General features: G+C 48.9%; 1 protein-coding gene across 1 annotated transcript in view; it reads right to left on the reverse strand.

Moving 5' to 3' along the window:
- Positions 1 to 10,375, reverse strand: part of SLC12A8 (solute carrier family 12 member 8) — a 116,092-nt gene extending 105,717 nt beyond the window's left edge. Inside the window, exons 1-3 of the mRNA XM_044920507.1 lie at positions 10,367 to 10,375; positions 9,576 to 9,722; positions 5,574 to 5,765 (exon numbers count right to left, since the gene is read on the reverse strand). Of these exons, the coding sequence (XP_044776442.1) occupies positions 5,574 to 5,765; positions 9,576 to 9,722; positions 10,367 to 10,375 (348 nt within the window). The remainder of the gene's footprint in view (positions 1 to 5,573; positions 5,766 to 9,575; positions 9,723 to 10,366) is intronic.
- Between the last annotated feature and the right edge of the window lie 2,646 nt (positions 10,376 to 13,021).

Raw genomic sequence — 13,021 nt, forward strand, 5'->3', positions numbered from 1 at the left:
CTCTGCACTCTGTGCAGAGTCGACTTGAGATTCTCTCTCCCTCTCCCTCTGCCCCTCCTGCGTTCTCTCTCTCACTCTCTCTCTAAAATAAATAAATCTTAAAAAAAATATTTTGTTAATGCTAAATACATGATGGTAATGTCACTGGAAATTTGCAAAGTAACTTGTAAGTAAGGATTCTTAAACCAAAGAGACTTACTTTGAGGGAAAACAATAACAGCCCCAAATTAAATTGTCTTCTCAAAATCTAAGAGCCTGGGGATAAGAGGTAAGGGTATTGATGGAATCTGGGTAAGTAAAAGTGTTACAGAGATTTCATATTTGCTAGGTGGAGGAACATAGCAAGGCTGCTTGTTTGGGAACTACAGGAAAAGTATAATTACGGCTTTTCTAAGGGTGGACTATGACTATTCTCAGATCAAAAAGCAAAGTAGAACTTCCAAATCAACAAGGGGGAAAAATATAATAGAAATAAATTTGAACCATGTTGACAAAATAAGAAGTTTTTTAAATTTCAAATTATCTAGAAAGTAATGAAAAGGAGAATACTGTATTCTAAAACTTGAGAGGCACACTAATCCTGCATTCAGAAGGGAAAAAACAAAGTATAACCCTAAATATTTCTATTAGTTGAAAAAGGCAGAAAAAAATAAAATACTTAACTTCAGATGTGATAAAAAAGATCAATATAAATAAAAGATAGTAGTAGGAGGTATTTAATAAAAGGAAATATGAAATAGCAAAGAAAGGATACAGAGAATAAAAGCTGATCCTTTAAGGAGTGTCTGGCTGGCTCAGTAGGTAGAGCGTGCAACTCTTGATCTCAGCGTCATGAGTTTGAGCCCTATGCTGGGCGTAGAGATTACTTAAAAATAAAATCTTTTAAAAAAAGTAAAAATAAAAGCTAATCCTTTAAGAGATAAATAAAATACATAAACACCTGGCAATCTGATTAAGAAAAGAAAAAATGAAAAAAAATACAGATTTTTAGCAATGAGAAAAGAAATACACCTACTCTTACAGAAGAGAGAGTAAAAGCATGAATAGAGAAGATGAATGTGCCATGAATTATGGTACATTCATATTATGCAATGCTAAGCTGGGAAACAAACTGAGGGTTGCGGAAGGGAGGGGGTTGGGGGAATGGGGTAACCGGATGATGGGCATTAAGGAGGGCCTGTGATATGATGAGCACTGGGTGTTATGTGCAACTGATGAATCACTGAACACTACATCTGAAATTAATGATGTACTATATGTTGGCTAATTGAATTTAAATTAAAAAAATAAAGATTGACCTTGAGGAATAACTATGAATTACTGTTAAGTGAGAAATACAAGCCATGGAATAGAGTATGAACTCTGTCCCCATGTTTGTAAAAACAAGCAAGCACTTCAACAATCATAAATTCACATACATGAGCACAGGGAAGGTGATGGAAGAGGAGGATAGGTGTTCACACTGGTTAACTCAGGACGGGGAGGGAAATGACCTTTCTCTTTACATTATCTCCAGTAGGTTGACTGGTTACAATGAACATCATTTTGTAACTTTAAAAGAATTTTATTTTATTTTATTTTATTTATTTATTTGAGAGAGAGAGAGAGATCGAGCACAAGCAGGGGGAGGGGCAGAGGGAGAGGGAGAAGCAGGCTCCCCACTGAGCAGGGAGCCTGAGGCAAGACTCCATCCCAGGACCCCAGGATCATGACCTGAGCGGAGGGCAGACACTTAACCTACTGAGCCACCCAGGTGCCCCATAAAAGAATTTTATAAAGGAAAAATAAAAACAAACATATGAAGAGTACTGTTCTGTATATGCAAACACTACACCTGGGTGCAGAGAGCACTGTGCGTCTAGGATGCAAGGCTCCCCCAACACCGCTTGTGAGCTTGACACCGTACCCCGCAGGGGTGTGGACAACAGCACGGCAGGCCCTCCCCAGAGCAGCCCAGCCACCCTCTCTTCTAACCACGAATACTCCGCTTCATTGGAAAACATCCCTGTTGACTTGTTTAATGTATAAACACCCTCAGAGTTTGTTATATTTTTTAAGTATTTTTATCACCTTTTAAAGTTCATAACCACAGACATCCCTTTCCCCTTTTCATTCTCTGCGGAGAAACTTCTAACCCTCTGCCGCAGGGAGCAGGGGGCGTCACCCACCATTTCACAGAGAGAATGTGCCCTTCTTTCAGGGTGGAACACCTCCATTCCAAGGTATTTGGGATACCACAACTGCACCTTCACAATCAAGGGCATTTGGCTTTTCATCTCTGGGTACCTACCCGGCAGACCAGAGCTGCCCTCCACACCCTCCCCTTCTGACATGAAATCCTTCTTTAAGGTTCGAGCTGCTTGACTTCCATGTTAACTCCCAAAACAAAACTCCAGCCTCTACGGGGTCTGGAGAGTTCTCTGGTTCTCCACTGTTTGTGCACAGAACCCAGCACAGAGCCTGGAAGCCAGTAATCAATGCTTTTAGACAAGCGGTGCAGGCTAAAGCTGTCCATTTTGGTATCCAGGGTAAGCAACCCCAAAGAAGCGCTCAGGCCCACAAAAGTGAGAAGGACAGCGAGTGAGGAGGGGCTCCAGGTCCGTTTCCCCTGCTAGCCAAGAGGTCTTACACCCGGCAGGCCAGCCACCAATACCTCAGATAGATGAAGAGGAGGATTTGGGAGGATGCGGGGCAATGAAAAGATTCTGTAAGCCTTAAAAATAATTATTTTAAGCATTTGTATCTTCTAAATTTTTTTTAAAGGTTTTATTTTTAAGTAATCTCCACACCCAACGTGGGGCTCAAACCCACAACCCTGAGATCAAGAGTCACAAGCACTACCGACTGAGCCAGCCAGGCGCCCCTATCTCTTTAGCAAACTTTAACCTGCTGGACAAATCCTGCTTGCTGCCTGTTCGGGGAATAAAGTTTTATTGGAACACAGCTATGCCCAGTTTTTCTTACTGTCTAAGGCTTGAGAGTCTCCCTCTCCCTCTCCCTCCACCCTTCCCTTTTGAACTACAATAGCAGAATTGAACAGTTGTGACAGAGATGTATGGCTCATAAAAACTGAAGTATTTACTATCTGGACCTTTATGGTAGAAGTTTCCTGAGCCGTGCTCTAGGGCAAACATGCAATCTACTCTGGCAATCATTAAAAATAAATGAATGTGAAAATAATAAAAAATAAATAAATAAAATGAATGTATTCATGCCCTGGATTGACGAGGGGAGGTTAGAGGTTAGTAAGAACCACAAATAGGGACCCTCAGAGACCCCAACCACAACCCAGAAGAAGAAGGATCTCGAATCAATGACCTAACCTTCTACCTTAAGAAACTGGAGAAAGAAGAGCAAACTAAACCGAAAGGAAGCAAGAGGAAGGAAATAATAAAGACGGGAGCAGAAATAAATTGGGGGCCAGAAAAACAATAGAAAAATCAACAAAACCAAAAATTGTTTCTTTGCAGTCAAGCTTTTAACTAGCCTGACTAAAAAAAAGGGAGAAAAGTCTCAAATGATTAAAATCAGGAATGAAAGGAAAGACACTACCACCAATCTTACAAAAAGTAAAAGGATTATAAGGAATCTATGAACAATTATATGCCAATAAATTATATAACTGAGATGAAATGGACAAATTCCTAGACACAAACTACCAAAACTGACTTAGGAAGACATAGAAAATCGGAATATGCCTATGTAAGTAAAGAGATTGAATTAGTTATCAAAAACTTCCTACAGGGGCGCCTGGGTGGCTCAGTCAGTTAAGCGGCCAACTCTTGACTTCAGCTCAGGTTATGATCTCATGGGGCTCCCCACTCAGCAGGGCGTCTGCTTGAGAGTCTCCCTCTCCCTCTCCCTCCACCCTTCCCCTGCTCTCACGCACTCTCTCTCTCTCAAATAAGTAACTCTTTAAAAAAAAAAAAAAAAGAAAACTTCCTACAAAGAAAAGCCTGGGACCAGATGGTTTCACCACTAAACTTTACCAAACATTTAAAGAAGGATTAACACCAATCCTTTAGAAACTCTTCCCAAAAAACAGAAGAGGAGGGAGCACCTCCCAACTCATTCTATTAGGCCAGCTTTATCATGATACAAAACTAGACAAAGATATCACAAGAAAACTACAGAACCAATATCCCTCATGAATACATGTGCCAAATTCCTCAACAAAACCCCAGCAAACTGAATGCAATAGCATGTAAAAGGGATTATGCAGCACCCGCACCCTGATCAGAGAGCCCAGCCCAAGGTCAGCTGCAGGCGAAGGAGAGGCGTGCTGAGGACGCTGACCACAGGGGCCCAGTGTTTCTGACCAAGGCCCAAAGGCCCAAACAGCAGCTGCCAGCGCACAGAAAACACTCAACATCCCAGCTCCCTCTCCCCCTCCCACCCCCCGCTGGTCCCCTGTCCTGGCATCTGCTGCCACCACGGGCAAGCTGGTCTCCCCAGAGAGTGGGGCTACAACCTGCTTGCCTATGAGATAGCACAGAAGTAAAAATCCAATAGACAAATCCCCAGGGTAATAAAGTAAACTGGGCATTTACCACTCACCTCCCGAACTACTAGGCGTAAAAAGGCAAGTGGTTTTTAAGAGTGCAGTGACAATCACTCTGCCTTCCAGGCATGTCACACACACACACACACACACACACGCGCGCGCGCACACACCTTTGTGCTGTTGGAGAATCAGATGTACTTAGGCTAAAATACCCTGTTCCTGCTGCTGAAAAAGAAAAATAAAAGAAATAAAACCTATGCTTTCTTTGAGGAGACTCTTGTACTCTTACTTAGACAAATTCTTTCCTTTAAACTGTTTTCTCAACCACCCACCACTCTTTGCACCAACATAAAAGCCTTTTTCAAGCCAACAAGTGCTGACAAAGAGCCGCTTCTTAAAGCCTGTGCTTTGTGTCCTCAGCATTAGGTCACCGCCCCTGTGTTTCAGCTAAATAAGCCTCCGCACTTCTCCCTGCTCCCCGGTGTTCTGAGAGCCGGCGTCCCACCACACCACCTCCCCGTTAGGATCCCCTTTCTCAGACAGGGCGCCCACACAGGGGCTCTCGGCTGGCCTCCCCCCACAAGGCCAGCAAGCGATCAATGAGCCCAGGGCTCCAGCTCATCTGAGAAGTGCCCGCTTCCAGGAAAGTCAGGAAGGTAAAATGTCCCTTCTTCAGCACGAAAGTGCCCCAGGGATGGGGCTACCTGGCTGCCACGTGGGCTCTGGCCACTGTTCTGCACTCCCCTCCCTAGAACAGGCAGCAAGAACAGTCCCAGCCCAGGCCCTGCCTTCCAGGGCAAATCAGGACTGCACGAGGCACCAGAGGTGGGGAGGAAGGAGCACCGGACTCTGGGTCAGGGCCCTGGACAGAGGGCGAGGCTCTCTGAGTTCCTCTCAGAGCCCCCATCTGCCCCTCTATAAAATGGGGGCAACTGCCCCACCTTGCCTCTCCCCAGATCCAACGGGAACGTGGACGAGAAGATGGTGGCTAACAGCCAAGCCAGGGAACAGATCCCACATGCTGATGGCCTCCGGGCCCAGCTCCCCTGCCCCAGCTGCCCAGGCTCACCTGTCCGAACACGTACAGCAGCCCAATGGTGCCTCCGGTCTGCCCGCCGAGGACCGAGGAGATCATCGTGTAGACGCCCCCGCTGCCAACACCACACTGCTCCCCGACACCGACGCCAGACAGCACAGTGATGAGGGCCACTAGGACGACGAAGGACACCAGAAACATGCCCAGGAGCACTCCTGTGTTTCCCTGCAACAGAACAGCAAGCAGCAAGGTCAGGGGTTAGGACGGGAGGCCCTCCCAGGAGCACTGACCACCTCCCCCCACGCGCCCCAGGGCTGCCACAGGGGTGGGGGACGAAGAGCTGGGCAGAGGTGAGGCACCGGGAAAGGACTGAGGCAGTCCACAAGAGTAAGGCCTGGAAGAAATTCCAGATGAAGGACAACGTCCTTGCTTCAAACCCTTCAATGACTCCCCACCACCAATAGGGCACTCACGAGGCCCCTCCTAATCCGCCCCTCTCCACCCCCCAGTCCTCATCCCCATGCCTTGGCCGGAAGTCCCATGCTCTTCCCCACCATGCCTTTCCTGCTCACCCCACCTCCTTGACAGCTTCACTTAAGGCTCAGTAGTGAGGGGCTTCCTCCGGCTCTTACAGTACTCTTATAGGTATCCAGGTACTTAGAAGTACCACAGTACTTATCATACTGGGTCCGCTTCCAAGCCCAGCTTTACCTCTGCGCTGGGAGTGCCACGAGAGCGGGATGATGTTTTATTAGCCTTTATTCAGTTTCTTCTTTTGCTGAGTTTATATTTTTTAATGAAATTATAGAATAACTATTTTCTTTCTCCGTTCATGTTTTCAAATTGTTTGCATGTGATAATAAGATATCCTGTGGGGCACCTGGGTGGCTCAGTCAGTTAAGTGTCTGCCTTCGGCTCAGGTCATGATCTCAGGATCCTGGGATCGAGCCCCACATCAGGCTCCCTGCTCAGCAGCGAGTCTGCTTCTCCCTCTCCCACTGCCCCCAGCTTGTGCTCTCTCTCATCTCAAATAAACAAACAAAATCTTAAAAAAAAAAAAAAGATATCCTGCACCAATCTTTGAGTTTTCATACCAAAACTGCCACTTTAACATTTTCCAAGTCATAAGCGAGCTGCCAAATTATTCTTTAGGGTTCATATTGTCGATTTGAAAATCATCTGGCATGACGTCTCCTGACTCGAGTTTTATGCCACCTTCTAGAAGTTCTATCTTATTTTTGCCATTTCACATTTGCCTTTTTTTCCATGATCAAATGCGATTTTTCAGGTAAAATGAATGCCAGAGCCGACAAACAGAGATCACTTCAGGACAAGCCGATGTATTTGTGTGCTAGGCAGCCTCCAAGTCGGCCCCCGGGCCACCCGCCTCGCACCCCCCCCAGCCCCTCGCGCGCATGCCCTGTGTAATCTCCTCCCCTCGAGTTGGCGTTGGACCTGGTGACTCACTTTGAATGAACAGAACACTGCAGAAGTAAAGGGATATCGCTTCTGAGATGAGGGTATTAAAAGACCCTGGCTCTCGTCTTGGGTGCGCGCTGTCTCATAGGTTGCTCAGCCCCGGGAAGTCAGCTGCAGGTAGGGAGGCAGCCCTAGGAAGAGGCCCACGTGACAGGCTGGCCGACAGCCCCGCAGGTGATTTTGGAAGCAGATCCTCCGAGGCAGAGCCTTCAGGTGGGATGGCGGCCCTGACGGACAGCCTGGTGGCATCCCCAGCAGAGACCCCGAGCCAGAGGCACCCGGCTAAGCTGCAGCTGGGTCCCTGGACCACAGCAACTATAAGATAATACACATTTTTGCCTTATGCTGCTAGTTATTGGAGTCATGTGTTATGCAGCAATAGAAAATGTAACGCGACTTGTACCTTCACTTTAGGGATGGGACCGACACTTCTGGATAGCCATTTCCCAAAAAAAATAGCCCAGTGGGAGGGTTAAGAAGAGGCCCTTAAAGACTTAAGAATCCAAATAGAGAGCTTAGGGGCGCCTGTCTGGCTCAGTCGGTAGAGCGTGCAACTCTTGATCTCCGGGTGGTAAGTTTGAGCCCCACGTGGGATGTGGAGCATACTTAAAAAAAAATAGAGAGCTTAACTTTTTCTCTTTCTACCATTCCATAACTACCCCCTGCATGAAGCAGAGACCAGAGGCCCAGCTGTCACTGGCCGGGCCTTCCTCTGCCACAGCAGTCAGATTGATGGGCCTCCCTTGGACGCAGGCTGGAGAGGTTCTGGGCAGTGAGGTGGCCTTTAGGAAGGGACAAAAGCAGAGGTGGATCCCAGATGCCTAAATCTGCCTGCAGGACAAGGAGTCCAAGCTGGAGACTTTGGATTTTTGTAAGCAGGAGCCCCTGTAAGTTTGGGAGGGATGTAAGAGGCCTGAATTCTTAACATCCATGCTAGGGACGTTGCTGATTCTACTTTAAGCTTTCCATATGCTAAAAAAAAAAAAAAAAAAAAAAAATTCAGACCCACCCAGGCCATGACTAAGGCTGAACCCTGAGCTAAGGACCTATGTACAGAGTGGAGCAAGAGCTCAGGAAGGTGTGGCAACACCCAGGCCTCCTGAGAGGCTGAGAACCACATACACCTCTACAGTGCACCTTTACTCCCCCAGAATTTGCCCATGTGATGGTTAATTTTCTGTGTCAACTTGGATGGGCTATGGTGACCATTTGTTTAATCGAACAGCAGTCTAGATATTGCTGTAAATGTATTTTAGCTGTGAATAACATTTACAGTCAGTAGGCTTTAGATATAAGAGATTACCCTCCCTAATGCGGGTGGGCCTCATCCAAACTGTTGAAGGTTTTAACAGCAAAGACTGAGGTTTCCCAGAGAAGAAAGAATTCTGTAGCCAGACTGCAACACAGAAATTCTGTCTGTGTTCCCAGCCTTTGGCCTCAAGCCTGCAACCTCAGTTCTTACCTGAGTCTCACTAGGACTCGCCAGACCCCACAATCATATATAGGATGTCCTATATATCTCTTACAGATATATGTCTCCTATTGGTACTGGCTCTGTTTCTCTGAAGAACCCTGACTAATACATTCCACACCTTGAATGGCCCGCTTTCTCTTTCACCCGTGCAATCCAGCTCACCTTTCAGAGCCTGGCGGAACCATGTCTCCTCCAGGACACTTTCCTGAACCCCTTAGCAACCATACATTCACAGCCTGTTCAACTCCTGAGGGAGCCCACACGGCCTTGAGACGTCACTTGGATTCCTGATGTGAAATCTACCCAGCAGGGCTGTTCGCTCACCAGGGTGGGGAACGGGGCCTTCTATTCTGTAATCACATAGTAGAGCCTGGAACACAGCAGGTGCTCGTCTGTAATTCCTGACTGGTTACACTTAGTTTCGAGCAGCCTGTTTAGTTTACAGAAGTCCCAGGGAAAAGGCCCCGTGTGAAGGGCTCAGACCCCTGCTCAGGACACACATCTGCTTGGAAGGTCCCAAGATGCCTTCACAGAAGACACAAAGAAGAGGCCTTTGTTCTCTGTACGGAAGAAGCAAACTGCACCCCCCCCATCTCACGCACCTCTGACCCAGCACGGCTATGTGCAGCCTTACACATGGGGTCTGTGGTTGCAGGGGAAGGTGACCGTGTGGATGGAGGACCTGGTGCCACCAAGAGGGCACGAGTCAAGTTGAAGAACACCAGGAAAGCTGGAGAGGGTCACCAACTGGAGGCAAAGTTGCCACCAGTCTGCCTTCTCTGATCCACCCCCAGTTCCATCCATGATGTGCCCTGACTTCTGTGCTCCTATTTCTATTTCTGAGTTCCTATAACTGAAATCCATGGTGAAGCTTCCCTCGGAGCCTTTGTCTGAGGCCTAGGTTCTCAGGATTCTCGTTTAAATAGCAATGCTAACTATGCCATGTGCTTGCTTCTTGTTTCGTGCTCTGGAGCATCCGTGGTTCGGGAATCTGGCGCCTGAGCTGCGGAATGACCAAGAGCGCAGGGCTTTCCATGTCACGGGCCCATGAGAAACTGCAGGGCCACCAGCTTGTCACTCACCACCAGCCAGCCAGTCCTCAAGAAAAGGACAACCCCAAAAATGTTGATCATGCAAGATGTGAACACACCATCCCAGGTCCCAAACAGCACTGGCTCCCGGACGAACAGCTGGCTCTTCCACCAGGGCTGGCGCTGGGCCAGTGCCCCCTGAAAACAGAGCACACAGAATTCAGCTAGCCTCACTGCAGAGGGCCAGCGAGGGGAAGGGAAGGGCAGTAGAACAGAGGGGGCTAGCGGAACCCAGCTTTCCAATCCGCCCACCTTACTGTGCAGGGCAGGCATGTGTGTGTGTGTGTGTGTGTGTGTGTGTGTGTGTGTGCGCGCGCATGCACGCACGCACAGGGTCTTAGAGGCTGTTGCTGCCGAAGGGTCCCTGTTCTCTCCTGATGGTGACTCCTCTATCCACATGGGCAGAGATGAGTTGGCCAGTGGGTCGGTTCCCTTTCCTTCCAGCCACTCAGCAGACTACACCTCCCAGCCCCTTTGCAGGTGGGTGTGGCCAGGTGACCGTTCTGGCCTCTGGAAGGTAGGTAGGATCGCTTCTAATGAGCGTGGGATCCTGGGCTCCAGCTCAGGCAGCGGTCATGAGCTCTGGGTAGGGCCACTTTCTTTCTTTTTTCTTTTTCTTTTTTTTATTCAATTGGCCAACATAGAGTACATCATTAGTTTTTGATATAATGTTCAATGAGTCATTAGTTGCGTATAACACACCCCCTCTCAGTCCTCCCGTCCCGGGGGGGTGGGGTGGGGGGAGCAGCTTCCAGCAGTCACGAATCTTCAGCTAGACTGACTTTTGGCATTTTGCGTCTCTGTCCCTAACACCGCTGTGATGAATTCTGCTATTGAATCCCCTCTGTTTAAAACACCTGGCGTAGTTGCCGCTTTCCTGAGTGGACCCTGCTGTCCCAGGGACCTCCGAGCCCCCTCCACCCCACCCCCAGGATTCTAAGGCATCACTGGGCAGTTGTTTAGAATCAGAGCTTTATAAGTGGTTAAACACATGCCTTCTTTATTTTTCCAGTTCAGAAATAACAAAGGCGCTTTAACAAAACCCTCGAATGGGAACTCTGCTGAAGAAACTAAAGCTTGTGGAAATACTAAAATGGCTTAAAGACAACTAGTAGCAGCCGGTGCTGGGAACCGCTCTTGCGCAGGGCTGGTGGTGCACACACACGCGTCAGGAATCCTCCAGTACCTCACACCACAGCAGCGACGAAGGACTCTCACCTTGCAGGGGCGGGGGGGCCCCAACTCTGAAGCTGTGTGCGCAGGGAGTCTAACCGAGCATGTGGGTGATCTCGAAACACAGTGAGAAGGCAGAAAAGTCAAGAGTCTGGGAAGAGTCACTGGGGCCTGGCTCCCGAATGGCTGAGAGCAATGGAGGCACCCATGATCGAGCACCAAAGGCTCAGGCCCACTGGCCTGGGTCAAAACCAAAGGAGAGGAGCCCGTCCCCTCCTCTCTCCTTGTGTCATGCACTCACAGATCAAGAAAGGGCCTCAAAAAATCATCAGGGCCGTCAGTCAAGACTTCAGACCCCCTGGCATCCCCTGCCCGTCCCCGAGGCCAGCCGGAGCTCCTTTTATCTGTGCGTGTTCCTGTCCATCCCTCTTTCACAAGCCACAGACAAGGGATCTCCTGAAAGTCAACAAATGTGAGAACAGTGATCGTGGCTCAGAGCGAAGACTCTGCTGACCTATGCTCATCCTTGAACAAATGGTACCACGGGACCAGTTGGGTGAACCCTAATCTCCAAATTCAGGAGATGGCCCAGCTTCCCGTCTCTACTTGGGTTCAGTGTCCCACCATGGCCTGTTTTAGGTCTGTTCTTTATTAGAAACAGCAGTGACAATGGCAGCTCTCAGCAACTTAGCAATTTAGAGAGTGCTTTCACCTTCCACACCCACCTCCTCCTTTGATCCTCGTAACACCCCCGGGAGGCAGACAGGGGGAGGGCCCCAGTGTGGAGTGCAGGGAGGACGCTAGGAGGAGACCTGGGGCTGCCGGACTATATGTACTTAGCCCTGTGTACATATGTACCCCCATGCCGGACTCTAACATATGTACGTAGCCCTGCACCTCCGGTGATTTGCCCTGGTCTTCCCTCAAAGTCAGTTCTTGAGGTTCCCATTTCTAACACCCTGAACTTTGCTTCATGACGCAGCCATCTGCCTTCCCCATGGGTCTCCCACCGGGAAGTTAGAAACTGTATTCGTCTTCCATGCCAACTTCGCCTGTCCACCCTGAAGGCTGCTTCGTGTCCGTGTTTGTGAACCTAACGGCACCCGAGAACCTTTTACTCCCGGGATCCCACTGGGCTAAATCAGCCTGAAAGGGGGTTCCCAAATAAGGCAGAAACTTTAGGAGACTCGGCACCCTGAGAATGAAAGTATAAATGGTTTAAAATGAGTTTGGTGGCCAGACCATGACGGCTTCTCAGGATGCTTAGGAGAATGTGCCTTTTTTTTTTTTTTTACCAAGTGACAAAAGAATGTAACTCAGTCTTCCCAGAGCCCGCTTGCTTGTAAGAGACCAGTAGGAAGAACCTGCGTTTGACCCCAAGTTTGCAACCCTGATGTTCTTAGAGAGATACCAGCAAAAGTCCAGGGAGAGAGAGAGAGAGAAGGAAGAAGAAAGAAAAGCACAGAAAAAGGGAAAGCGGATGAGACAGGGAACCGTGGAAGGAACTGTTAAGTAGGTAACATAGAGACGCCAAGGGCTGTTTCCCAGGCCCCCTGCACTGACGTGCTGTCCCCGGGCATCCACATAGGAGCGGCACTGGTGTCCATCCTTCACGCCTCTCCCTCCACCACATCCTGAAGCTGCTCCACTGAAGGGGTGCCTCTCCCCAACCCCAGCCTCTGCTACTGCCCCACGGCAGACTTTCCCGGAGACTACTGGCTAGACAACTCAAACCAGCCACCTCGCGAGTGACTGCTTGGCCCACAGCTGGTACAATTCTGAAACAAGTCCTGATGTGTGGCTTTCCCCCCATACCAAGCTATAACCCTGCTGCCTCTCTGTCCTGCCAGCTTTTCCCATTCCCCTTTGCTTCTGCTCAGATAGGCTGACGGCAGCGCCATAGGCTGGCAGCCCAAGCAGACGTCGAACAGGGGAATAGAAGGTCAGCTTCTGCCCCACGCTCTGGAAGCTCACACCCAACTCCCTCCCATCTCAGATATGCCCTGCCACAAAGGCCATGACTCACAGACTCCCCCTTTGCCCTCTACCTGGTCATTTCTATCACTAGGGGAAGGAGGATGCAGAAGAGCTGGGGTTATGGCAGGTGACAACTGGACCAGCTCTGAGCTAGCTTTTTTTTTTTTAAGTACAAAAAGTACTCTTATTATTCAGCCTCTGAGCTATTCCACAGAAGCAAGTGGGGTGCTGCAATGCACAACACCGACAGGGGGGCCTCTGAGGTTGCCCCAGACTAAGTGCCATGC

Source organism: Neomonachus schauinslandi, chromosome 1 (assembly GCF_002201575.2).
Source record: "Neomonachus schauinslandi chromosome 1, ASM220157v2, whole genome shotgun sequence".
In the NCBI taxonomy this organism is placed as follows: Eukaryota; Metazoa; Chordata; class Mammalia; order Carnivora; family Phocidae; genus Neomonachus; species Neomonachus schauinslandi.